Source organism: Python bivittatus, unplaced genomic scaffold (genome assembly GCF_059951505.1).
Source record: "Python bivittatus isolate LINGU-HERP-01145 unplaced genomic scaffold, Pbiv_v1 ctg000980_np1212, whole genome shotgun sequence".
NCBI lineage: Eukaryota > Metazoa > Chordata > Lepidosauria > Squamata > Pythonidae > Python > Python bivittatus.
Window position 1 is genome coordinate 51,734,049 of NW_028277125.1, and position 27,693 is coordinate 51,761,741.

At 36.2% G+C, this 27,693-nt stretch overlaps 1 protein-coding gene across 1 annotated transcript in view; it reads right to left on the reverse strand.

Annotated features, from left to right (window-relative positions):
• Positions 1-592: 592 nt before the first annotated feature.
• Positions 593-27,693, reverse strand: part of LOC103060465 (guanylate cyclase 2G-like) — a 43,885-nt gene continuing 16,784 nt past the window's right edge. The window contains exons 3-20 of the mRNA XM_088132582.1: positions 26,671-26,780; positions 24,949-25,134; positions 23,260-23,408; positions 20,027-20,130; positions 18,946-19,109; positions 18,283-18,432; positions 15,603-15,686; positions 14,203-14,307; positions 12,576-12,647; positions 11,765-11,933; positions 10,919-11,074; positions 9,188-9,365; positions 8,332-8,472; positions 5,531-5,723; positions 5,043-5,217; positions 3,443-3,541; positions 2,916-3,007; positions 593-2,092 (exon numbers count right to left, since the gene is read on the reverse strand). Coding sequence (XP_087988708.1) covers positions 1,955-2,092; positions 2,916-3,007; positions 3,443-3,541; positions 5,043-5,217; positions 5,531-5,723; positions 8,332-8,472; positions 9,188-9,365; positions 10,919-11,074; positions 11,765-11,933; positions 12,576-12,647; positions 14,203-14,307; positions 15,603-15,686; positions 18,283-18,432; positions 18,946-19,109; positions 20,027-20,130; positions 23,260-23,408; positions 24,949-25,134; positions 26,671-26,780 — 2,465 coding nt within the window. The 3' untranslated portion in view covers positions 593-1,954. The remainder of the gene's footprint in view (positions 2,093-2,915; positions 3,008-3,442; positions 3,542-5,042; positions 5,218-5,530; positions 5,724-8,331; positions 8,473-9,187; positions 9,366-10,918; positions 11,075-11,764; positions 11,934-12,575; positions 12,648-14,202; positions 14,308-15,602; positions 15,687-18,282; positions 18,433-18,945; positions 19,110-20,026; positions 20,131-23,259; positions 23,409-24,948; positions 25,135-26,670; positions 26,781-27,693) is intronic.

The following is a 27,693-nucleotide window of genomic DNA, read 5'->3' on the forward strand; positions in this document are numbered from 1 at the left end:
AGGTAAGAAAAAATCCTACTAATTGTCTAGGGATGCTTTTCCTTAATTTAAATTTGACTTGTGGGTCTATCCTTTGATAATCTAAAATTAGGATTGAAACAAATGTAATTCTAGAAGGTGGGAAGGGTATAAACACGTATAAAAGCTCTAGCCCTATGAAAAACAGAGTCCTGCCTTACATTTGCTTTGGGTTGTCTATTCAAAAGGTAGCAATGTGACCATGAAAAATCTGTTAATACGAAACTACAATTCAGACAGGCTGTGCCATGTTTTAGATACTACTCCTAAAAGATACTTCAGAGTTTGGAGCAAACGTAGCACATAAAGGCTTCAAGTCTTTAAAGCAGCCATGTTTTTTACAAGATTGTGTAGCAGCTGCAGAATGCATCCACATGATCACAGAAAAAGACCCAGCTGCTTTAGAGAGAGGCAGATGGGTATCATGCTTATGCTCCCATGTAACTCAAAGCACCTTCCTGGAATGAAATCTGCATTAGACTTATAAGGCAATTATTTATGTACTACTGCATCTGTGCCATTCAGTTCCCAAGTGTTTTAAGTGAGTTACCTCCACTGGCAGCATTGAATTAAAAGCATAATTGATATTGAGAGACCTCATACGACACAACAATATAGATATGCCACCAGCTAGGGATAGGTTAATCCTCCCAGTCACCAAGCACTTTCCTAAAGAGTTATCTTTTTATAGCTCTTTGAAAGCCTAGTAAGATAGTTTGTAGGGTTCCTTGCCTTGAACTAGATACTCAATATTGCATGGCTAGATGAGACTCTAGAATGAAGCCACCTGAAGATATTGATTGCCATCTGTCAACATGAGAGTGTGGTTTAAATCCAGCAGTTATTTTTCCTTGCTTTACCACAGCTTAACAGACATCTTGCTCAATTGTGGTTAGATGTTTATTACTTAATTAGATTTATACCCCTTCATTCTACCAGTTTGACAATCAAGGCAATCTGCAATAGTATAAAGTGTACAAACTATAAGCTAAACAGCAATACAACTAAAATACAGATAAATGTCAAACATTAAAATAAAGCAACAATTACAATTAACACTTAACAACATGGAGAAAGAAATATGTTTTTACCAAATTTCTAAATACTAGGAGAGTAGAGTCCAGGAACATCTCCTTAAGAGCCTGTTCCACAGCCTGGGAGCTATACAAGAGAGAAATACAAAATTTCCCACATGTCAGACAGTTGCACCTCTCGCAATGGGGTATCTTCAAGAGGGCCTCCTGCTGATCTGAGTGTTACTTTCTTTTCATTTGAATCCATTTCTAAATTAAAACAAAGTTTGTTTGTTTGAATTTGGAACACTGCACCTCAGTCTACTTCTATATGTTATAAACTTTTATTTCAGATACTTCTTTTCATTGCAAATGATTTTATTTTTTCATCTCTAAGACAGAACTATCTGAATATAAAGATGGGAAAGAAACATTTCTAGAGTTAAAGAAAATCACCTTGATTTGAACTGTTTCCCTTTGACTGAAAGTTTAAGTATTAAAAGGCAGAGCTATTACATGTACTGTATCCAGGAGACATTTTGTATACAGCAAGATGTAATCACAGAATTTAAGAGAGTTGAATAATTCTATCCTTGCTATCTCTAGGTTGGAATGTAAACGTTAATATGGACAGATCAGTGACCCAGTAGAAGTTAGTTCAGAAATCATAAGGCTAAGAAAAGGCCAAGCTAAAAAGAGAAGTTTAATGTGAGAAGAGGAAAAATTGTAGAAGAAATCAATTATGAGTTCCTATTAAACTAAAGGAAGATATGTACAGAATAGGATTGTATTATATTGATAGTCTGTCACATTGCTTCATGTGACACAGTATCATGAGGAATGGCTATATGATCCTTTTCCAAGCAGGATTCCATTTATAATTTATCTATAAGCAATAATCTCAGTCAGTTGATACATTTGGGTCAAGTAAAGTGCTTAACTACAGATTCTGCCTCCACATTTCCCTTCAGCTCTTGTTGAAACTTGCTGTTGAAATCTGCAAGGGGCATGTCAAATCCAGCTTTTCCTTTCAGCCAAAAAGTTCTTTGCTGCCCTTTGCCCTAGCAATCAACAAAACCAGTTATTTTACATAACATCAAAAGCAAAGCAAAGCTACCCACATGTAGTAAGTGTCAACACCGATAATTGCAGAAAGTTAGCATTTAACACAATGAAGAGTATTCCTTCAAGGGAAAAGGTAATGAAGAAGAAATTGAGAAAATGGAATCTTGGGTTGCCATTTTTTCTTCAATATCCCAATCTTTCTTCATAGGAAGTCTACTTCTAAGAAACCATTCAATACTTCTGGTTCATAATCCTTTCTCTGACTTTTATTTTGGATTCTGTCTGCTTAAATAGCCCAACAACGTGACAAGATCTGGCTGACTTCGACTGATTTCACAAAAAAGCTAAGGTGGGTCAAACCTAGTTGTACTTGAATGAGAGACCCAGGGTTCTAGGCTACATTAGAGAGTATATGCACATACTCATGGAATTGCCAAGAACCAAGCTAGACTTAAATGAAACTTTATTATCCCTGAAACAAAACTGTTAATCCATCTGGAATGCATGCATATTTTTGTACTGGAAAAAGCATAATTGTAATGTAAGAATTGCCCAAAGTACTGACCAATCTACAAATGGTTGTAATGTCAAAGCTCTGAGATAGGGATGGGCAATAAGGTGCATTTTCAGTGATGTAGCACTTCAGTTCCTGTAGTCTTTCGCTCAGTTTTAGCAATGCTGACTAGCTCTGATGAGAACTCAAGTTTATAGTATCCCAAAGGCTATACATTGTCAAATTAAAAGCTATCCACACAATATTCAGCTACAGGGAGGTTTAGCCAGAATATATTGTATTCTTTGATTCTATGGAAGACATACCTTTATTCTTATAGTTCCTCTTTCTTGCAAATTGTAACCCCCAATTCTTTGAAGAGCATTTGCTGTGATACTAGAAACATGGATTTGCAGAGCTAAGAGATGGAGAGAAAGACACTTACATCATTATGCATTGATGGCAAGTTTTTGAAAGTATTCTGTTTTAAGAGTTCTGTCTAATAACCTATTTTTTCCCTATCTATTAACTCTTAATTACATTAAAAGTCCAGCAATCAAGCTGATTGCAATTCACATAGTCTTTATAATTAAGAACTAATTTAAAGTCATCCTCTTTTTTTTTTTTTAATAATGAACAGCCAGATGCTTCCTCAATCAGGGTGTAAAGATAATATTCTTTCCTTGTAACTTCCGAGCAGTATGAGAATCTTATGAGTACCTATTACTGCCGTCCATTTATTCCACTGTAGACTGCTATGCATTGATTTCTGAAACAGGATACATGAATAAAATGATAGATATGGTTTACATCAACTTTTTCTTTTCTCTGTAAGAAATGAATGACAACGTACGTAAACTGGTACTTTCCATCCGTGAGGCTGTGTTCACAGTGTCTCCAAAGAGACAATATCGTGGCCTTGTGATGCCTACCACTCCTGCAACAACAGGGCCTGGAATGACAAGCACTAAGAATTACTTCAGCTACACAGAAAAGAAGTATAAGATTCTGGCATGCTTTATTTCTTACTGAAATGTAGAAACAAAATTGGGATTTTAGGGCATGTGATCTGAACATTTTATATTTTACATATATTTTGTTTTCCCAGCTGTAGTGACTTTCCTATTCTAATGAATGCTCTTATTCTTTCTTGAAGAAACAATTTTCCTAGCAATATAGGACCAAAGTTGCACAAGACTATGCTTGAGAACATGGATCAGGTTAATCATCTTCCCACTACAATCCACCACTGGATAGCTATTATGAGGGACTAAAATATGAGCCAGTTGGAATCCAATTAAAAAGTCCATTAATACCTTGTTTTCCCAGCAGAAAATACGTATTTTAATACACTTTATTTTGTTCTGACTGTGTCTCTTTTTTTCTGAAAAAAATATTTTATGTGGATGGTTCAGGCAAGTATAATGCAGAGTGTCCTAATGAATCACCTATATATCCTCTAACATTAGTAAAGTTGTTTTGGTAATATAGCACATAGGTGAAATCCTGTATGTAAATAATGATAAATAAATAATACTCCAGCCTCAAATATACATAATCACAACATTCTGGTCATGTATCATGGAGATTAGCCCTCTGAGATATGTGCACAGAATTTAACATGCAAAGCTCCATTCTTACTTCCTTTGAATATATACAGGACACCAGCAGATGTCTGGAAGTAGGGAGGGAAGAAGAATACAGTCTCACTACCTCCTCAGTCAGTGACTGGTTGACACATCATACAAAGACATAACATAGCTTGTTTGATTTTGTCTTAGCTTGTTATATGAATACAACCATTGCAGTTAATAAAGCATGGATTATAGCCAATTTTAGTTCATTAAAAAAAGTTAAACCATGACTTAATCTGATGTATATGATTTCTGTAGCAGGATAGGATAGGATAGGATAGGATAGGATAGGATAGGATAGGATAGGATAGGATAGGATAGATCCAGAAATAATAAGCGATCAGATTAATTCTCAAAATAGGCATCAAATGTAGTATTCTGACTCATTCCATATTGTGACCATCTGGAACACAGACACATATCTCAGGATAGCTTCTAGGACTGACTTGAAAGCTGTAATACCTCTCTAAAATACAGACAGAAAAAGGCAATGAATTTTCGCAGTATATTATTTAATATCCTATAAAACAAACCATGAGAGAACATCAATGTAATATAACCAATAAAAGAAGCAATTATTCTTAGTTGATCAAAGATCTCTTCCATAAAGGAAGTTTTGCAAGGGAGGACTATAACAGTGTAGGTTTAAGTCTAAAGGACACTTCCAACTCAGTCTACCCAAATAAATCAGAAAGAATAATAAATTGCAAGCTTCTGCTGATTCTGTCCCAATGAGCAGTGTATGTTCTGATAAATTCATTTTCACAAAAGGTCAGTTCAGTTAAGAGATGAAAGTCCAAAGAGATTGATACTATTCACCTGTATGAATTCCAATTCGCACCCTCAGTTTCTCATTCGGCAGGTGCCTGATTTTGAAGGATATAACTGCACTGAGAAAATGCAAAGACATAGTGGCAATTTCTTCAACATGTTTTGCTCCATTGGGAATGGGGAGGCCACTAGCAACCATATAGGCATCTCCAATAGTTTCAACCTGGAAACAACAAAACCCATTATTTGTACTTGTATAGAAGTAGGATGCCAGATAGAACAGATTATAGAATTTAATAGCAATTCATAAAAGTGTGTAAGTAGGACATGTTTTTGGAAGGTTCGAATTTTCATCCCTCAACAGAATATAGAATTTATAGGACACAAAAAAGGAATCTCATGTTCTTATGTCTTAATTATCTTCACAACTGTTCTCAAACAAAGAAAATGATATATGGCAAATTATGGATTTTTTTTTCATGGCTACTGAGAGGAATGATGCAGATATCCTTTTCCAGGGGAATTTTTTTCCTTACCTTGTAGACATCATATATTTGAATGATATTATCAAATAGACTATACAGGTCATTGAGGAGAGTGACAACTTGCAGGGGAGAGCTGAAAGAGCATAACTTGGTGAAGCCAACGATATCTGAGAAGAAAATGGAGACTGATTCAAAGCTTTCAGGTTCCACTGGTTTTCCAGCAACAAGTTGTTCTCCTATAAAGCTGGAACATAAATAGATGAGAGATAAATTCTGCCTCTATTTATTTCAGAAAAAAATCACAGCAGAGTCTTAAAATCATAAAGTCATGTAAAGTTACATACAGTTTCTCATCCTTAAAACAAGATGGTTCTTAATTCTACAACTGAAAGACTGAAGTTATTTTCCACAGTATGCAATCGGGTCATAACTTTAAGATACAGCAAATAACAGATAGTGTTATTTGTTTCAAAAATGTGTGTACTCCAAAAGTCAGGATTTCGACCTCCACATCCAAGAAATTAACCTAAATGAGGTTTATGAGAAAGAAAGGATCAGGTTCCAGTGCAGAAACTCTAGCTACCAATTGACTTTTAAAGGAAGCCTCTTTGCATGCTCTATTGTGGTTGTTGTTTAGTCGTTAAGTCATGTCCGACTCTTCGTGACCCCATGAACCATATTGCGCCAGGCCTTCCTGTCTTTCACTGCCTCCCTGAGTTTGCTCAGTTTCATGCTCATTGCTTCAGTGATGCTATCTAACCATCTCATCCTCTGCCGTCCTCTTCTCCTTTTGCCTTCAATCTTTCCCAGCATCAGGGTCTTCTCCAAAGAGATCTCTCTTCGCATTAGGTGACCAAAGTATCTGAGCTTGAGCTTCATTATTGATCCTTCCAATGAGCAATCAGGGTTGATTTCCTTTAAGATTGACTGGTTTGACCTCCTAGCAGTCCAGGGGACTCTCAAGAGTCTTCTCCAGCACCACAGTTCAAAGGCATTCTATTCTATTGTGGTGTCAACATCTTTATCACTTTTTAGTGCTTTTGCAATGCAACTGGCTTGAGAGGAGGGAGGAGGTTGGCATTTTAGTGTAGGAGGATCAAAGTACATCTGGTCCTAGTTTTCATAACTGCCAGTGTTGTTCTCAGTCTGGGAAATAGTTCTCAGAACTAGGTGAACATTAAACAATCTATTGGGAGCCACATATAAAAAAAGGGGGGGGGGAATTAAAGTCACTGTTGGACAAAACCACACCTAAAAGTTGGATAAAGCCAAACTAAAAGTGGGTGGGTCTATCCTTTTGCCTTCTTACTGAGTACTCCTTTTCTCCCCCCCCCCTTCTTCCCAATCATCAGGAGAGCACCAGATCAAAATGATTGTTTGTAGGAAGGCTTTGAAGTTAGACCCAGGACTACATGAAAGTAAATTGTGTGCTTCAAGTTGCTCATCCTTCTCTAGGTCCCAATTCACTGGAAATCTTGGCTGAAAGTTCATTTATGAAGAGATGCAGGAGTGCCAAGATTTTAAGCCATCTGGTGTCAGCTATATAAAAGTTCAAACTGCCAAACAGCACATAGATGAAGGATCTTTGTTATGTTCAGATTCAGGTTCAATGACAACCTCCGAGCCATGAATATCTAGATCCTATACAAAAAGGATGAAGTATTTTAATTACCATTTCCCTTTTGTAAGGGAGTTGCCACTATCATTGCCTTATTCCAAGATGTTTTTGATGCCCCATTCTAGGTGCATTTAATTCTTAATAAAGCTGTGGCAGTTCCATTCCAATATAATGCCAAATAAATAGTGAAAACAACCCATGCATTGAAACAAAATGAAAAGACTTAATCTGAGCTTCCATATTTCTCTCTCTTTTTACCCGTGGAGTGATGGGGAAAAGAAGTTTTCATTCCTAGTATGTAAGAATTAAGGGTTGTCTGATTCTGTTGTAATGTGCTTTGCTGATTATAGAGATGGATCCATAGTTATTTGTTTTATGTTCTACTGACGTTGATGTGATTTCAGATAGCTACATGAACTTCTTTTCTTGCTTTCAATGGACCATAGATACAACCAGTTTAATTCAGATCCAGCTCTACTATTCCAAATCATAGTTTGTTCTTACTTTGCAATTTCATTTGTGGGAAATTTTGGGGCAGGGGGGAGCCAGTTTGGTGTAATGGTTAAGGCATCGGGCCAGAAACTGTGAGACTATAAATTCTTGTCCTGCCTTAGGCATGAAGCCAGCTGGGAGCCCTTGGGCCAGTCACTCCCTCTCAGCCCTAGGAAGGAGGCAATCGCAAGCCACTTCTGAAAATGTTGCCAAGAAAACTGCAGGGACTTTTCCAGGCAGTTGCCAGGAGTCAACACTATTTGTTCTTTGCAATTTCATTTGCAGGAAATTCTAGTTCCTGCATATTAGAATGCTTTATTTTAGATGAAAAAAGCAAGCTATAGTTTATAGCAAATGAATGTACTAAGATACTAGGAGTCTCCAGAGTAAAGATGTATCTACCAATGCATTTGTACTTTCATCCTATCCTCATGGCCGTCAGACCTCTGGGTAAAGATTGCTCTGAGATCTATACTTTTTGATTATTAAAGAGAACAGAACTGGAATTAAAGCAAAAACACCCTAAAATACATTCAGATCACTGACTCAATGAGCATGAAACTGAGCAAACTCAGGGAGGCAGTGAAGGACAGGAAGGCCTGGTGCAATATGGTTCATGGGGTCACGAAGAGTCGGACACGACTTAACGACTGAACAACAACAGACCTATTGTGCAGGATGAAAACAGTTTAGGAAACCTACTCAAGCATAAAGGAGAAAAAAAGTGAAAGATTTAACTTACCTAGGTAGCATGGCTGATAAAAGCTTTTCAGTCTTCTTTTTTTCTGCCAACAACAAGGTTGTTCTTGTTTCAACTACTTCTTCCAGATGATTTGCATATTTTTCCAGTTTATTAACCATGTTGTCCAAGATACTGAAATGGCTTTGGAAGTGTTGAAAAAGTAAATATTGAATGAAACTGTTTTTACAATTCTCTAAAGATGTCATGTAGGAGAATGTGATATTGCTTCTGAGACTCTATTGATTAAAAACCTTTCCACCCTGCATGATTCTTTAAGAATTGAAAATGACCTGATAACCACAGCAGTAATTAATTAAAACTATTGAAAATCTCTGGTAGTTTTAATTAAAATGATTGATACTGGTTTTTTCCCCCAATAGCTTACCAACTCAAAGATCAGATTGCAGCTTATAAAATTCATGTTTTATCTATAGGGTTTGCATTTGGTGACTGATTTTTCTTTTTAAAATGGGCAGGTAGATATGCTAAAATGAAACATTATAAGAATTGGTCAATAATTATTAATAATGGATATCTATATATATATATATATATATCCATCGCTGGGCAGACTCTTTCAGTATTAGAACACAACTGGTTACAAAGCTTCTGAATAATCATTTAAACAAAACAACAGCAAACTCTTGCCTTCTTCTTCACAATTAGCTCCATTTCTTGGTTTGGAGGAGGCCTGCATGTGAGAATGCTAACCAATACATCTTTCATTTATGATGTATTTGATACCTTCATTAAGAAACCAACACTTTTAAAATTTTAAACATCATCGTCATCATCATCATCATCAAATAAACAATAATATCAAACAGATGTACTTTTGCATCAGGAGAAAATTTACCCATCAGGACTGGCTTCTCTTAGTGCTGTCTTTATATCAGGGAATGTTGGCCTCCTTTCTGGATATTCATCCCAACATGCCTTTAAAAGTTCAGTTACCATACTATTACATTTGTCTGTTGAAAGAGAGGGTCGCAGTGGAACAGAAGACCTAGGGTCCTTGATTCTTTTTATTATTTCTGGAATTAATGAACAGTTAGAGCAAGATTTCAAAATATTACACATTTTGCTTTTCATCTAATATTAAACCATACATCATAACTTCATAAACTATAATGGCTGGATTAACACGTTGCATGTGTTAATCCAGCCAACTACCCAAACTGCATTATCACTTAGCACAGGTTTAGGAAGTGCCAATTCTGAGGAGTGGTATTCAAAACTTCAAACCTGGCACTTTCTAAACCTGTGCTAAATCATAATGCAATTTGGTTGGCTTTCATTTACTCCAATTTGTGGATCCAGTTTTGTAGGCCACTTGAATCCATATGCATCAATCCATTCACTGGGAAGATGCCAATGAAATTCAGCGGCAAAACAACTAATTTTCATTGGTGCAATTTCAATTTTCTCTTTCAAAAATAAGCATGAAATGGGAGTGGCATGCTTAAGGTAGGATTTTTAAACCAAAGAAAGAAAGAAAGAAAGAAAGAAAGAAAGAAAGAAAGAAAGAAAGAAAGAAAGAAAGAAAGAAAGAAAGAAAGAAAGAAAGAAAGAGGCCTCCACTTCCTATAATTTTCAATAATACCATGTGCATCTCATTTTTAGGTGGTTTTTATTATTAAAAAAAAGTCAATCTCCCCTTAAAATAGCTCCAAATTTTGTTGCTGAAATTCAGCACCACAGTGGCCAGATTTGACCAGCATGTTTTCAGATTGTTTTCTAAAGGGGGGAGAGTTGCCTCATAGAAGCATTCCCCTTCCCATTTAAATACAGAAATATAAAGGAAAAAGCCCAGCCCTGAATCCTGGAGCATCCCTGGGAAAAATCATTCAATATGGGACAACACATTTGAGGCTGTGTTTGGGGTCAACAGCTTCCATAGAGGCAGAAAGCAGACACATCTGGATAAGAACCACATCAGTATGGGACAAATCTATTTAGTTATTTAATGGATGGTTAGTTGCCTAAGTTCCATAGCAGGCAAAGATTTAAAGAGATTTGCACTTCAGATCATTCTGAAGAAAGAATTGACAGGCTGTGACTTATTAAACAAATTCTAAGACACAGTCTAAAATGAATTGGAGCAAAGAGAATGGTACAGGGCAATAATTTATCAGAAGAAATATGTAGGGAAAGAAATAAAAGACAGAGAGAAGCCCACTTTGAGATACTTGGTGTAGATGAATATTTGGCCTTAAAATGCAGTTGTCCTTATGGAAAAATAGAACTATGTCTAAACTGACTGGTTCAGATAGCATTATCTCAAAGTCTGATACAAGCTTCAGTATAGGAATGTATACCATTTCTTTGAAAATGTTAAACATATTGTGTAGATTAGCTATCAGACATACATGTGTAATACTTCCCAAAGACTTTTAGGCTGCATGGTTTGTAAATTGTGTTTCCACTTCTTCTTCTCCCTCTTCTCCTCCTCCTCTCTTTCTCATGCACACACACACACACACACACACAGATTATAAATGTGTGTCTGTGTGTCTAAATAAATTTTCCTACCCATAAACGTTGCAGGACAAATGACACAAGTTCTCAAAATAAGGGAAAAAAGAACCTTCTGCACTCCTATTTAGATCTTGAAATGGACCATCTTCATGATTGTATATCAATTCTCTCATAATAATAGCAAAGCTGTAAACATCACCCTTCTGGGTGCCGTGAAATGGATACTCCCCCATCCTAAGCAATTCAGGAGCTGTCCAGTACAGATCTGCAAAAAAAGAAAATAGGATAGATTAATAGGATGGGGACATTTAGGGTTCTTATTTTAAATGCTAATTATATGTGAAACAATCTTTTAATGTTTTTATTATTATGGAAAATTATGAGATAGTTTTGCTTGCCTTTAGGAATAACTCTATAACGTCTTTAGTCTTAAATCCTGTCCTATCTATTTCTGCAATAATCTGCAATTTATTTATACAGTAACTGTAAAGTTGCTGAGTACTGTATTACAACATTTTGTGAAGTAAAAATCTATGGGTACATAAACTGCACATTAGTCCAAACAGTGGATTTGGGCATTTCATATTGGAATTTCTCAGTCACCCAGTTTTCCTTCTGGCATTTTTTACATGCCTATATGAAGCAGCATTGGCTAGTGTCATCCACAGCAGGCAGTTTGTGCTTTCATTACTTTTTACAGTCCTAATAATCAGAGCAAAGTCTAATATTCTATCCCATGGAAGACTGGGTGGGTAGAAGTAATACGTAGTGTTCCATACCATGGAGAATTGAAGGGTGAAATTATGCAACACAGTGATTGAACGCAGCAGGTATCTGCTTACTGCACATGATGACCTCAATATGTTTTTTCAACATCTTTAAACACTGAGATGTTATAAACTAAATGCTTTGATGGGTAATGCTCTTTGGGCTCCAAATTATTTAAGGCTGTTACCAGCATAGTTTGTCTCATCCTCTGTTATTATTCTAGAATTTCTTCCATATTTAAGTTCCCATAAGCCAAAGCCACAGAGCTTAATTTGCATGCGACTGTCTACCAGGCAGTTTGTAGGCTTTAAGTTTCCATGAGACTTCAGAGGGCTGTTGTGGATGAAGAACATACCCTGAAAACAAACATACAGAGTGTACATTTGTGTGAGAGAGAAGGAATCCAGAAATACAAAGATATTACTAACAGAAAAACAGAGCAAAGAAGTTAGCCAGAGCATAATATTCACCATGAACAGCAACAGCAAGATTTCAGCTTTAGATTGCCTTTAACCATAATATACTCAACTATAGTTTTTGGTTATAGATAACTGTTTTGCAGTATCGCCAGCCTAATCATCCTCTATGGTCAGAACCAGAAATAACTATATAGATACTTGTCTAGAAATATGGACTGTGGTTTTCCTATACCTTTTGCAGGTCCCAGGTTTATTAAAAAAACAAAAACAAAAAACACTTAAAATATCCAAAGGGAAAAAACTTTTTCTTTTATTTTCTTTGTTCTTAGAATTAGGATCCAAAGTAAGTATACAGTTAAGTCCCATAGCCATCCTTTCCCATTTATATCTGTGTGTGTGCATGAATGCATCTACACATATATAGACACACAGTAATACTATTTTCACAGCTGCCATACAACGATGACAAGAACAGAGATACTGTGTCCTCTGGTTTTACTTCATATTCAGTTACTATACCAATTACCAGTTTTCAAATTGTCCTTGTAGTACAAAGTGATTTTTCTACTCCATACTCACATTGACTATGTCATAGGCAAAAGAGATTTTGAAAATCCAATCCAGTTCAATATCAGAATGCAACAAAACATCCTAGAAAAAGAATCAGTGCAAAAATCTTATGTATTTTTTTTGGTAGATGGATCCTGGAATTGTTAATTCAGTTTATCCTTAATCCACTCCACGTGTGTTTCCATTCACTGCCTACATACCCTACATGTTTTTAGAGCCTTTTAGAGCATACTCTACATGTCTTGCTTATGTCAGTCCATTATAATATAGTTCAATCAGAATTTCAAAATGTTTACAATGTATGTAAAAACTAAGTGCACAGTCTAATTTATAGTTTTTATGCTTACACACACCATTTTGATGTTGCTCAACTTAGGGCATTAAATCAGAAGTTGACTCTGCTTATCTGAATTTGAGCCTCCACAGCATCCCTGTTTCCAAAGATAGGTCATATCTGAATTGCACCTAAAATCTAGATATTTTATTTATTATATAAAAGTATATATTTATATATTCATTTATATTCTGCATTTTCATAACTGATAATACCAGTGATTACTTTGTTTCATCTTTGATGAGATTACATTTGATTATATTATATTTCTTTATTTCATTTTCATTTTTGATTTATCGTTTCATTTGTTGCAATACACCAGATCCAAATGGATAGACCAATGGTAAGAGTTTTGGACAGCTATTCTGAAAGGATTAGAAATGTGTGGTGATACTCTCCCAGCAACAGAAAGCAAGTACTATTAGGGTTTTCAATTCCAGTTACTCTCCAGATCTCCCTTCTCAATTAAAGAAAGATAAAGAAGTAATCCATTGCATTTGAAGATGTTGCAAGTGTGGCAATGACATTGAGCCTCAATTCCTTCTTCCAAGACTTAGAACTGCATGCCTGAACAGGACTTACGTGGCTACATAGTATAAAGCAACATTTTGCTTAATCTTCTTTCCCAGCTAATACTTAGATTGCAAATAATACACGGGTAAAGAGCACACTGTTGATACCCTGATCCAGGAGCGCCATGGTTACACACTGGCCATGTTTGTGCAATAAAGCTGAATATGTGTCAACTGCTTCCCCAGGAAAAAGCATGATCATCAACCAGCAGGGTATGACTGTTGATGTCCCAAAGAGGAGTCACCATTTTCAGTGTCTTCCCAATCACCCTGTGCCACTGCAGAAAGTATGAGGGAATGAGCTTTCCTATGCCTATCCCTTTCTGCCCTTTATTATATAGCTGAGGGATAAGCTAAAAAGTAAAACTGGGAGAGAGACGGGGTGTTTAGAGACTGAGTATTTAGAGGAATCACATTTTCAAGGGTGGCATAGGATTTTGTCCTTGTTCTGCCAGCCAGATGAGGTTTAACCCTCTGTTAATCTTTTGTCTCCATTCATATGGCATAGCTGACATCTATTACCTCACTTTGACCCAGTTATGTATGTCATACAAAAAGGGCCATGATGTTGTATATGGAAAAGAGCTATACTACACCTGATTTTAGCCAAAAGATTGAGAAGCTAAGTATTTCATAATATGGAATATATACAATGGAATATTTCTTAAAGATATTTCTTTAACAATTCTGTATAATTAATCCTTAGCCATTGCTGTTGCATAATGCTTACTTTTAGACTTCCCTTCTTGCAATAATGCATTACGATGCAGATATTTGGAACTTCAGGACATATCCCATAGAAGACCACCAGATTTTCATGTCTCAGTTCTCTCATCTGAAGTAAATAAAGATTGATAAGTGCTTCATCAAGTCTTGATTTCATCTGTATAGATCCTAGCCATGATCTATATCTGAAGCTTGTTGGTGCATAAAGGAAAATGTAAATGTAAATAGTAAGCTGTACATTTTTATGCCTCTATTTCAGAAGACATCAGATATGGGATCAACTTGGGCTGAATGGTCTATTCAAACCAAAACATGATGCTAGTCTGAACACACTGTATCTTTTTTTTAAAGCCCTATATGTATTAGAAATATCTACCAGTTAATGATAGTTATAGTGATTTTTTATAAACGATGTTGGAAAAAAAGTGTTGTGTGAAATTACTATCCATACTTCTTCGTATTGGAAGTGTGAGTTAACCAGCCACAGAAATGGCAAATAAACCCACTTTCTACAGAGGTATGTTTCTAATTTAATATAAGATGCCAAATAGTTTCTATATTATTGGCTCAACAAAAAAAATAGAAGTTCAATAATTTGGGAAGTCAGTCAATCTCGATAGACTTATGACTCTGGTTCTGAATGGGATTGTGTGTTCCTTGAAGGACCAGATTCAGAGCTTCTGATTACTCCTCAGGAGGCCCAGGTAGCACCAGTCATCAAGAACACTTTTTACCAGCTAAGTCTGATACATCTTTCAATATACCAGCTTATCAGTGGTCTTTTCAGTGTTTTGCTGAAATTGTCAGTCATTTTTTAATAATATTTATCCATTTTAACAGAGAAAAGGTTTATTTTAATTCTTTTTTCCCCCAGAGAAGAAGATAATTTGGATGTGAAAATTTTAAACTTGAAGCAATCATAGTAACTGTGCTTAACTAGGCTGGACAATAGAAGAAGTTACTAAAGGAAGTCCTGTTTCCAGAATGCTCCTTTTCTAAGAGGGTCCTGAGCTGAAGGAGACCAGAACTGGTCATTTGAGCAAGAGGAGAAGAAGACATTATAATGTATAAATGCTGCCATAAGCTTATGTAATGTTGCTATTCTTTCTTAGGTTGTCAAATATTTTTCTATCAGAAAAGTGCCTAGGCACATCTAATAAATCAAGGTACAGTGTTTAATCTTGCATGGCTTCATTAAACCTTCAAGCTGTAGGAGTGAATTTCAAAATTAAATCATATAGCAGCAACCTGGGTAGCAATATTTGATTGTGGTAGCACGTCAGATATTACTAACCCAGGTCACTGCTCTGTGGTTCAATTTTGAAATTCACCTCTAGAACATGAACGTTTAATGAAGTCACAGATTTTCAACAGACAATTTTAAAAAGCTTAAAACAGATATACCATTTGAATCTCTTCAAGAACTGATGGTTTCCAAACCCAGGCATCTGTTTGGTTATCAATGAACTTGACAGCAACAAGAACACCCTGAAACAAAAGCAAAAATGGGCAAACAAAAAGGTAAAAGAAGGAAAGCATTTTTTTTTAACATAGAAGCCATTTTGGAATAGGGGGCACTGTAGGTTCTCATTCTTCCTGAAAGGTCAGTTCCAGAGGGTGCAAGTGGGCAAGTAGAAGTTCCTATTTTGTGGAGTGTCTAAGGGATCTCTCCTTTATCTACTTCTTCTCAAAAAATATATGAAGGTACTAGGGGAGTCCTATGTTGGCACAAACAATATGCTGATGATGCCCAGCTAGATATCTCATTCCCGGGCTGAACAGGTGATGTTATAGAAGTAATAACCCAGTGCCTGGAGGCTGTCATGATCTGGATGGGGAAGAATAGATTGACTGCATCCCTCCAAGAGAGAGTGATTTTGGGTTTGAGGGCCTAACAATTTCAGGGAAATTATATCTTTGACTCTGAAAGGGGTTGTACCCTGTTCAGAGGTGGTCTACAATTTGGAAGTCCTTCTAGATTCACAGTTCCTACTTGAGAAGCATTTGGAAGCTTTGGCTAAGAGGGCTTTTGCAGAGTTACATCTTGCATACCAGTTGCAAGCTTTCCTGGACTGAAGGCCCTGCTCACAGTCTCATGCTCTATTTGGTTAGAGTACTATAATGCACTCTGTATGGGGCTGCCCTTGAAGAACATCCAGAAACTGCAGCTGGTGCAGAATGCAGAAGCCTGGGCAAGTTTGCCTATCTTGATAAGCTTGGGTCACCCTGCTGCTTCAGGAACTGCAACTGTTGTCGATTGCCTTCTGGGTATGATTTAAGGTGCTGGTGGTTACCCTTAAGATCCTATATAGCTCCAGACCTGCTGAGGGGCCACATTCTCCTGTATTCTACTGCCCATCCAACTAGATCAAATAGGATCAATTCCTGTAGAGGAATGCAGAGATAAGCTTGACAGCAAGGTATGCAAGAATAGTTAAGGGAAAGTAAGAGACAACTCTGCCCTGGAAAAGGAGAAAGCATGAGAAAGAAACTTGAGATATTCACGCTTTAATTCTTCTTTAATAAGAGGGAGCAGAGGGAAACTGTGGCAGGCTATCATGATTCTGTAATTTTACCCTACAACAATAAAGCAGTATTCATGTAATCCTTCTGCTGTCTCTTTCCTAACCTGGTCTACTTCAAAGGGCTGACAATTCTTTCCAAGTCCTATCTCTCCAAGATATCCCCTAATGGAGCCCTTGAGGTGGCCATTTCTGATGGCTGTTCCCATTCTTTGGAACTCCCACCCAGTGGAAATTTGATCTGTTTCATCCTTGCTAGGCTTCAGGGCAATCTTGAATAACTTCCTGTTTCATCTTGCACTGGAAAAATGTCTTCTCTGATTAGAAAGTGGGGTTGTGGGTGCAGTGTATTTGTATTGAAATTGCTCTCACTTAAATTGGTTTAAAGTGAACGTTATTGCTGTAGTACTCCAAATGCAATTACTCCAAAAGTTATTACCATGGTATTCTAAACACAGCAAAATTATGCTTAATATCCAGAAACCACTGGATCATAGCTTTTCAAGTTCCATCTCAATTCAATAAAAATGTGTACATTTTTTATGTTTGCTGTTAGTTTGCTGTTAAGTTTCAAACATTAGTATTCAATAATTTTGAATTGAACTGTGTAAAAAAAAGAAAATCACATCCTATACCAAATAAGAGTCCAAGTTTTATAAAAACCTGTTCTATACCAGATTAATGTCTTCAATAAGTTCAGATAACTAAGTTAAGAAAGCTGTTGTATTTTTTCCAAATATAAAACTTATAATCAGAACCGAGCAGAAAATGTAACATTCTATATTAAAGCAATGGCAGAAATGGGTAGCAAAATTATTGCTTAATAATTATAAAAAGTATGGTCAGCTTCTCAAGAGAAAGTCAAATTTATGAGAATTAAAGAAAAGCTAAATATACTTAAAGGATTAATTAAAAAAATCAACTGTACTTAAATTGAAGAAAGTACCTACTACACAGTTAGTTGGAAACTGCAGGAGAACCTAGAAAAATATTAAAATGCAGAGATGGAACAAGAGTAATTTAAACTTAAATTTTCAGAAATATATCTTACAGGTCTGTTAGGTATAAAATGTTTCATGGAATGAAATGTGCCCTGGGAAGAATCAATAGGGCTAGGAAAATCATTCAGAAAAGATCTGCAAGTATATAAATGAAGGAACTTTCTTCAGTTCATTAAAGCAGCTGTATTTTCTCCTAGGCTTGTGCAACTGCTTTGAAAGATACTCCAGGTTGTTTCCATATATCTGTGTGTGTGCGCAGGCACTTCAAAATATTTTGCAAAAACGTATTACCCAATAATTTTGAGTATTTGGATTCTATACAGTTCTACACTGCACCTACATTATTCTAAGAACTTCAGTTAATGCCAGTTTCTACAAAGCTAAACAAATAAGAGTGTCATCTTCACAATCCTATTATTCCATGAATTACTCTGTATTTTATACTGTCAAGCAGCTTGTGTCCTGTAAATAATTAAAATACCATAAAATGTAACAGAAATTAAAGAGATGCATTCCCATTTCATAATGCATCTACTGGACTTTGGACGTCTATATACATACCTGATACAATCCTACTGTAGTGAAAAAATCTTCTTTCCCTTGCTTGTCTTTCAGTGATGAATAATTACTCTTGGAAATAAACAAATGAGCTCCAACATGTTCTGCTTCTTCAGGCACCGGTGTGCTTGCTTGAGGCAGGTCACATTTTTCCTATCCAGAAGAATGTAAAAGGTTATATTAGGGATTCTGATGTCAAAACAAATCTTCCATTACCATCAAAAAAGTTACTCTTCAAAGCAATATCAGGAGTTTGTGATCACAGGAGAAAATCTAATCCATCCTGTCATCCTATGAACTTCTACAGATTGCTGTTTAAGATAAAATTTCTTGATTTTGGAAAACCCCAAAATATGCTATTGAATCTTGCTCCAACAATGTCAGAAAACTCCTGGTTCCCTGCCATATCTCTGAACTAGGAAAAAAAAATAAGACTACCACTGATTTCTCTAAATATGTTTCCTTCCAATGTATTTAATGGAATGGCATTAATAAGAATAATTGGAACGGACCTCAGATTTCTGTTTCAGTTTCAGTTTAATATGTGCTAGTTTTTCCTAATTTTGTATCCTCCAGTTGTGATGGGCAATTATGGATATCCCCACCTTTCATCATTATGGTATGTATCTGTGGGAAGATTGGTACATATGGCATGTAATCTTTTACCTTATTATCATTAAAAAGAATGATATCCTTGTAATTAATTCTCCATCCAATATCACTGATTTGCTTTTGAAAGTTGCCTTTATAGATCTTCATAAATATTGTCACACCAATGGCCCCCAATATGGTTATTATCAGGAGAATTGTAACAACCAGAGCTGTACCTTCTAATGACAAAAAATAGTACAGGTTATTATGGAACAGGCAGAAGGAGCTCAGTCTTGGTGAAGCATGCTATCTGATACAAGAATTGTGAATTACTTTTTAGAAATCTCAGGATGCAAGTCTATCAAACAATTGCAAAAAGAGGTTCTTCTTCCTAGTTATAAATGTAGAATTTAGAATTTAACAAGGCAATAAGAATCATGGATGAAACTTTTTTACATTGGTGGGAGATAGCTAAAAGAATTATTACAGAACTTTTGGAGAACAAAACCAATTCGCAGCAATGGATTATCTCATGTTTGTCAACATTTTCCAGATGTTACTGAATTCCGGCTCCCACTGGCTTCAATTAGTGCAGCCAATGGCCGTAGTTCAGCTTCATCTGATGCTGCCTGCTCCTGAATTAAACTATGGAGCTTTGTGGAGAAGCTGCTTTGCTCAGTGCCTGAACTGTCCCCAATGAGGTGCAATTTAATTTTTAATATTAACCATCTTTCTTTTTAAAAACATAGAAATGTAATTCAATGGTCTAGTCTACAATAAAATCAAGAATTGGATTCAAATACATAGTATAATGTACCAGTAGAAAAAAAAAACCTTCCCTTGTTCCATGGAAGGAAGCAGCATCCATAGAACTTGAATGAGAATTCAAATGAGCTGTTTGAATGAGAATATAAATATATATGAAAAAAACATTTTCCTCCCATCTTTAGCAATGCCATTTAAGACCAACATAGAACTAGTTTCTGAGTATTCTTGTTTTTATTTCCACTCCTAATTTTTTTTCATTTTCTGTCTTAAATTGTCACCTTGTGGTCCTGAAGGCAGAAATAGCCTCTTTCTATTGAAGCCTTTTCAGCTGAAATCCAAGTACAAATGTTTTAAAGAGACATAAATAATTCTATAACATCACACTCACTGATAGCTTGAGTTTTACAATGCTCATTGTGAAAGCCACAAACTGGTTTGTCTTTAGGAATTTCTCCATTTGACCAACTGATGTAGTTCATTTCTGCAGTGGGACTAAAGATAATATGAGGAGGAAGAGGTTAACATTAAAGGGTCAGTTATGCTTTTACAGAAAGAAGTTTTATTTAAATGTATTAATATTTTGAACTTGTGTGAATCAACCCATACTTAAAAAGTGATTTATAAATTACATTATCTTTTTTGTCACATTGTCTTTCTTTTTTGAAATGTGTTTAATAAAATTTGCATGTATTTTAATTAAAAGAGAATGTGATTATATCAGCATACTGATGGCACTACATTCCAGCAATTTCTCCCAGGCTTCAAGTAAATTCTAAACAATATGGAAGACAGTGAATGGAGGTTGGCAACACTTTTAAGTCTTCCAGATGAAGATGCAGTCCTACTCCTCAAGTGATATGAGCCCTCTGTTGTTCACATGATAATATAACTAATATTATAATATATAACATAACATAACATAACTGGGAGATGGTAATTGTGAGAGATGCAGATACAGCCCAGTGCTAATGGCATTGTGTCTGTGGATATAAATATACTAACAGTGTGGTGCTCACTCTGCCTTTTATCTTCTGGGTGATCTGCATAATTACAGAAAGGATTCCAAAGCATATCGTTAGCATACCAACGTTATAAGAGTCATCCCCAAGTCAAACAGAGGAACATGGGAAAAGGCTAGAAAGGATTGGCTGTTTAGGTATAGTTCTGAGGGAGCAAGACAAAACACTTAGTTACCAGGCAACAAACAGGCTCTGATTAGTTCTTTGCACATCTAGAATTCTAAGAAGGTTCCATTGGCAGCTGCCATGGGACAGCCTGCACATGACTTTTCTCCATCCCAATTTTCCATTACTCTTGTTCTGGGTGAGCCACCCAAGATAAAGTGTATATGAGCATGTGTTAAGGTTTAATTCCTGGCAAGCTGGATATTTTTGTTTTTCCATTTTCTGCATATTGTGTGAAGCTTAGTAAGCATTATGTTTGTTTGTTTGATTGATTTAAATCCTGCCTTTTGCTCAAGGTGGAATATATAGTCCTTCTTCTTCTTCCTGTTTTCCCTACAACAACCACTCTGAGAGATATGTTGGACTGAGAATGACTGGCCCAAAGTCACTTACTTCCATGATAGACTGTGGTCCTTAATTGAAACTTGAATTTCCATGTCTACTTCCATTTAGTCAATACTTAAAAGCTTGTCTATATGATTTCTCCCTATAAATATAACTAAAACAGTATGTGATCAGAAACTATAAGATTTGTACTCATGATGTTGCTGCAACATAGGAACAAAATAAGTATTGACAGGGTGCTTAGTTATGACAAACTGTCTCAGTTCCTTATTCTAAGCAACTATGTCAGCCTTACCAGGTAGACCAGACGGGAAGCATGACCAAATGATCTAATTCTATTTTATTGTAAGGCTACATTAACAGAATCTTGCAAGTCTGAAAGTACAATTCTCTCCCCCCACCCCCATCTTCTTTGCACCTTGAGAAATCAAGGAGGGTCTCTTCTGAGCCTCTTGCCCTGCCCACTATCCATCTATAGACTATGATGTCTCTTATCTGACCATTCTCTAGGCAGCGTCTCTGGGCCCAGTCTCGTAAGGTCATTCCCACATTCCATTACAACCATGACTTTAAGGTTTTCTGAGTGTCTGAACTAAGACAAAAATGATTAAAATACCTACTTTGAAGTCAAACCTAAATAAACTTTGCATTCTGAATTTCCTGAACTCTCTGAACACTATAACTATTCAAACAAATGTCACACTTAAAATCAGTGCCCCATACTGTAAGCTGATTCCACCTTTATAGAACATTATCCACATATGTACTGTAAATTCTACTGGTGCAGATTCTATACGTACCTAGCCACAGTAGTATCTAACTGAGCTTTGCTGATTTTGAAAAGCAATTTGAGTTAGAGCCATTAAATGCTTGGAGAGCACCAGAAAGTGAGGGTGTAGGCTAGACTGGATAGTTGAGAAAACATCCCAGAAGGGCAATGTCAAGCGACTTTCTTATTATTACCAAGAAAACTATATGGACATGTTCATGAGGTCACCAGGGGTTAAGCTCAGTTTGAAAGAAATTTTACTAGATTCTGTACACATTAACTCAATCTTACAGAACAAGGAACACATGAAAAGCAAGAGTCAGATTGCTCCAACTCATAGAACTTCCCATAAAAAGAACAGGGACTATGATTCTGATTGAAGAATTCTTCAATAGGTGAACAAGGGAACTATATTTTGTACTTGACAAACTAAATCTTTATGTATAATATTTTCATACTATCTGAAAGATTAAATTACAGAGTATTTATGAAATATATAGAAGCAGAAATACCTTACTGTTCTTCTGTAACTATCAAAGTTAAGAACTGGAATGAAGTGAGTAGAATTTCCAGATACCTGAAGATCATACACAGAGTAATCCATTTTTCTCTCACCTAATTCATCAATTTGCACAGGGCCAGTGATGCCTAAATAACAAAGACATTCAAGATACAGATTGTTAAAAATGTCTTATATGCCCTATTTTTCCTGGGATTATTCTTATATGCCCTATTCTTCCTGGGATTATTCTTCTGAATCTTCAAAATCCTCAGAGATTATGTTGCCAAACCTATTGGTCCTCCCCATTCCATATTAGCCAAATAGTTACTGACTGAAATAGAAATATTTCCAAGAATAGCATTAATCAATGAAGCAATTTGAAGAATGAATTGTTTTATTGATTTCTGCATTTAGAACTATTTCTTTCAGTCTGATTACAAATACAGTAGCATGTGAATAGTGAGAAAAAGATCCCTTCCCATTTTGTCTTTGGCCCTGCTCACATTTAACATTCAACACCTCCATTGGGCAATATGGCTATTAAAATATTCCTATTCTTGTTTATATGGAGATCCTTGGGAGGTTATTCTACTTTCAGAAATGATGTTCCCATGGCGCGGTTATCCATGATATGCTTACTCCCAGTTTATTCAGCCTACTTTTCTGGGTTTGCATGAGACACTTAACTATAACCTAACCACACAGGCTAGTTCAGATACCATCCCAGCTTCTTTGTATTTTGGTGTTTTGGGCAACCTCAGCCAAAGGCTTTGTTGTATTATTGGCCCGTCCACATTGCAATGACTGGAATCTTAACAAACTTACCATACAGAGGGGTTTTATTATAGCCTTTTAAAGTGTTAATAAGTGCCCTTCCATCATGGAAATCCTTTTTGTCTTCTGACATTTCTTTTACAGATGATGCATAAAGCAAAACAGCATCATAAAGGTAGGCAGCATAAGAATTTACCTGAAAAAGATACAATATATGAAAGAGTTGGACTTCTGAAAAAAAGGTCAAAAAAGGCCCTTTGAAACTGTCCGATTGCAAATTTGGCTGGTCCAGGACGACAGGATTCTTGCTTCTTTAATAGTATGGTAGAGGATGGATTTTCAGCAATAATCCTGTCCTAATTTGCAGAGGCCACACTAATGCAATTTTAGCAGTTTATTCCAAAAGCTATTACACATTAGAGCCAATTTGTAAAGGTGAAGGTTGAATCTTTCTATTTAAAAGTTAAACTACCAGAATTGAAACAGTTAAAAATAGCATCGTCCACTCCCAATATACTTGCTGGGCACACATCCCATGATTAATTAAATTAGATACAGTTTAAGGATACATTTGCAAAACATGTAAAATTTGGATAGGATTAACCTCATTCAAGCTTTTTGAAGTTTAGCCTGGTTTGAGAACACAGCCTGCTTGTTAGATTATATTTTAAGTAATATATCCAAGAGACAGTAAGTTGTATATTTTATTACTACTGTAAAGAAATAATGATTATGTTACTTTATATTTTATAAAGGATAAAGTAATACATCCTAAACTCTTTCAGATGCAGCCCCACTTATTCCAGTACATTTGCATAACAATAAATGGATTACTGCCTTTGACAATGGACAACATAATTGCTAACCAAGCTGGCTGTTAATGATTTCTAGAATAAACCACAGTTGCTGGATTCACCTGTAATACAAAATTTGTAAGCCACAATGTCTGTGTCACATAACACACACTAAGCCTTAACCAAACTTATCACACTATGACTTAACATTTTGTGTAAACCCAAGAGTAGTTTCCCTATATACAGTATGAAGAATTTCATTATATTATTCTCCTTGCTATTAACATTTTGACCAATGTACTAATTAGGACATCCAGCCCCCCAAATGGTCACCATTTTGTGAAATCCAAAGACCATGACCTTAGATACAAAGCCCAATTTACACAAACCCAAAATGGCAACTATTTGGGCTTTATTTGAACCAGGGAGTTTAGCTAAAGAGCTGCATACAGTCCAGGTGGGTGAGATGGTGGCATATGTTAGTTAACTGACATTGGCTAGCATGTCCTGCCAACATAGTCAGAGTCACAGCTCCTAAGTTTTAAAACTGGTAAAGAATAAGGAAAGAACAATAACTACCATGTTATTGCAAGGAATATTGAGTTAGTGCCATTTCTTTACTCTGATAATTTCACCACAGCATGATTTTTAATTTCACAGAATCCTTAGTTCAGCCTTTTTCAACTTGATGCCCTCCAAATTTGGGGGGTAACTCAAGCCCACATTGCTAATGACAAAGGGTTTGAGAAGTTGAACTCCAAACAACTAGAAACCACCATATTGGAGAAAGCTACATGAATGAGCTGATTAATGGTTAGTTAAATATTGGGTATGTAACAGAATTGGTAGCACTGGCATCAAATCAAGACATGGAAATGGGAAAAGATTCCTTCAAGATATTCCTAGGTAAGGACATATTCAATTAATGGCAGTAAATATGACCTTTTCCTGTAAAGAGAATAAACTGTAAGAGGGCTGCTTTTCCTTCGATTTGTCATGGAGCTCCTTCATGAAATCAGAATAGGTCTTATATTCCCTGTAAGACCTAAGAGCTATTAAAAATACAGGCTGATAAACATCTAAGATGCTGGTGTTTTCATTATTCCAAGTCTCTTCCAAAAAATAGGCCTGGAAGACAAGAGAGAGAAAATGTGAGTTCTAGTAATAAATGTGCATAATTCAATTGGTGTGTCTCAGTGTGTGAACTGAGCACCATCCACGTTCAGTATCAGATACCTCACAGATTTGCCAATGAGGTTTTCAACAGCTTTTTTTTCAAAAGGAAAATCCCAAATACATGGAGAAGTGAGTAAAGAGGTGCTGAGGGAATAAAGAGTTCTGAACTATACTATGTATCTCCAAAACAATTAACCTTTACAAATAGGCACAAATACACACATTCAATTCCCATTTCTGTATAGAGTACATTAGTGTAGTACGGGTAGAGATTTAATAGGGTCCATTCCTAAAAACTGGAGGGATGATTATTCAGTGTAAGGAGCCTAACTACCATCATTATAGTCACAATACATATAGTACCAAAATACCTTTACTCAACTGGACTGTTTCACCATTGTTCTTGGGCTGGGCCTGACAATTGGTGGGCTTGTCAGTGACCTTTGATGGGTTTGGAATGGGGAGAGTGCATCCATCCTGGCCCTCCTAGACCTCTAAATGGCTGTCTACACCATGAACCATGGTTGGAGTGAGAGACATGGTGTTGTGATGGTTCTCCTTCCTTTGGCCAGTTCCAATTGGTGTTGGGAGGTGAGCACTTTCATTTAACATTTACAGTAAGCCACTGGGGGAGTTATCCTTCAGCATGGTGTGCAGAATCATCAATATGCTAATGATATTCATTTGTATTATCTCCACCCCCTGGACAATCAAAGTGATGTTCTCAAGGTTCTATTCCAGTATCTGGATGGAGAAGAACAGCCCTTTTCAACCCTAGTAAGACCTAGTGGCTGTGGGTTTTGAGTTGTTTTGATCCTGGGACTGAGATTTTCCAACTTTGGCTAGGGAATAGGAGAGAGGTTGTACAATGCGGGAGTTCTCCTGGACTCACCACTCCTCATGAAACAGCAGGTGTCAGCTATGGCCAGGAGACCCTTTGCACATCTTCATCTTGTGTGCTAATTGCATCCATTCCTGGATTAAGAGATCCTGCTTTTTGTCACTCATGCCTTAGTGACCTGCTGTCTGGATTATTGCAATGTGGTCTACATGGGGCTGCCCTCAAAGACTATCCAAAATTCATCCAGAATTCAAAGACCGAAGGGAGAACATTACATTATTTAATTATATCTTAGCCCTTTAAGTTAACCAAGACTATGTGTTAAGTTACCACAATCTATAGGTCTACCCTCTTCCAAAATATAAGTTACAGAAAACAGATACACTTGAACCAGGGATGCTTTTGGTTGGAAAGCTTAGAGGATTTTTGTCTTCACTTGGTTAAAACAATTATTCAGTATCTTATTGGAATCCCTCACATGGTGAACTGGGTTGTCATGTTTCCCTTTTTGATAATGTAATTTGGGTATTTCATCTCTGTGCTATGAGCTAAAGTAAGCATTAGAACCATAGTTTTTCTTGCCCAATTATGCAATCTAAAAAAATGTTTTAAACATGGTAATAAAATACCCATTGCTACTTACTGACCTCAAACTGTTGTAGAACAAAGAACACATATGGTCCACTTGTCATACCTAATTCTTTGGCCTGTAACAAAATGGATCTTGCATCCAAAGAATTGCAGATTAAAACAATAACTGCAAAGAAATTGAAGCAATTAGTTGTCACTTATCTAAAGTTAATACACAAGAAAATGGAAGCTTGAAGCAACCAGAAATCAATTCTATAGCATTACAAAGATGAAGTCAAAGCCATTTATTTATTATTGTTCACTGCACACAGAAGTGTAGGGTTGTGCCTTATTAAGTAATACAAATGTCCTTTGCCATATTAAGTGTAAAAGGGTATAAGTCCCTTTAAATATGTTTGGTGAAGCAGCTTGGCAGAGAGAGCTTGGGATGATTTGCAACTGAACTGATATGGATAGTTATGCCTGGCATGCAAGTGGCAGAGAAGATAGACAGCAGTGAGTCTATGGCTTTGGGCATGGAGGTGGGATTGAGATGATGGGAATGAATCTGCCACTGAATAAAAACTGCCAGCGTAGGGATTGTAACTCACAGAGATTCCCCTTCTCTGATTTCTTTTTTTTTAAAAAGACAGCCACTATTATGAAAATTCTCAAAAGTTGAATGAGTTACTGTCCATTATTTACATAAGTCTATGCTATTCAGAATCCTGAATTTGTACTCTTTTAAACTTCTAGCACTTTAATGCATGTGCAGGGATGCAGGGATGCAATATGGTACTTTGATGTACCCAAGTGGCTAGCTCCATTTAAATCAATGTAATTACCCATCTGCAGAATTAAACCTTAAATGAATAATATGTTATAAACTGTTGCAATTCAGAAGGACTATATTCCTTGTACTCCAGAGGCAAAAAATTATACTTTGAGTCTTTAAAAGTCTCTAAATAGATGACAGAAACATCATCTACCACATGTGCCCCTTAGTAGGAATATCATTAGCAGCCAAATATGTAGATATCTCTATACTATGATATGATCCAAAGTGAAATTACTATAGCCATTTTAAAATTATGTTTCTC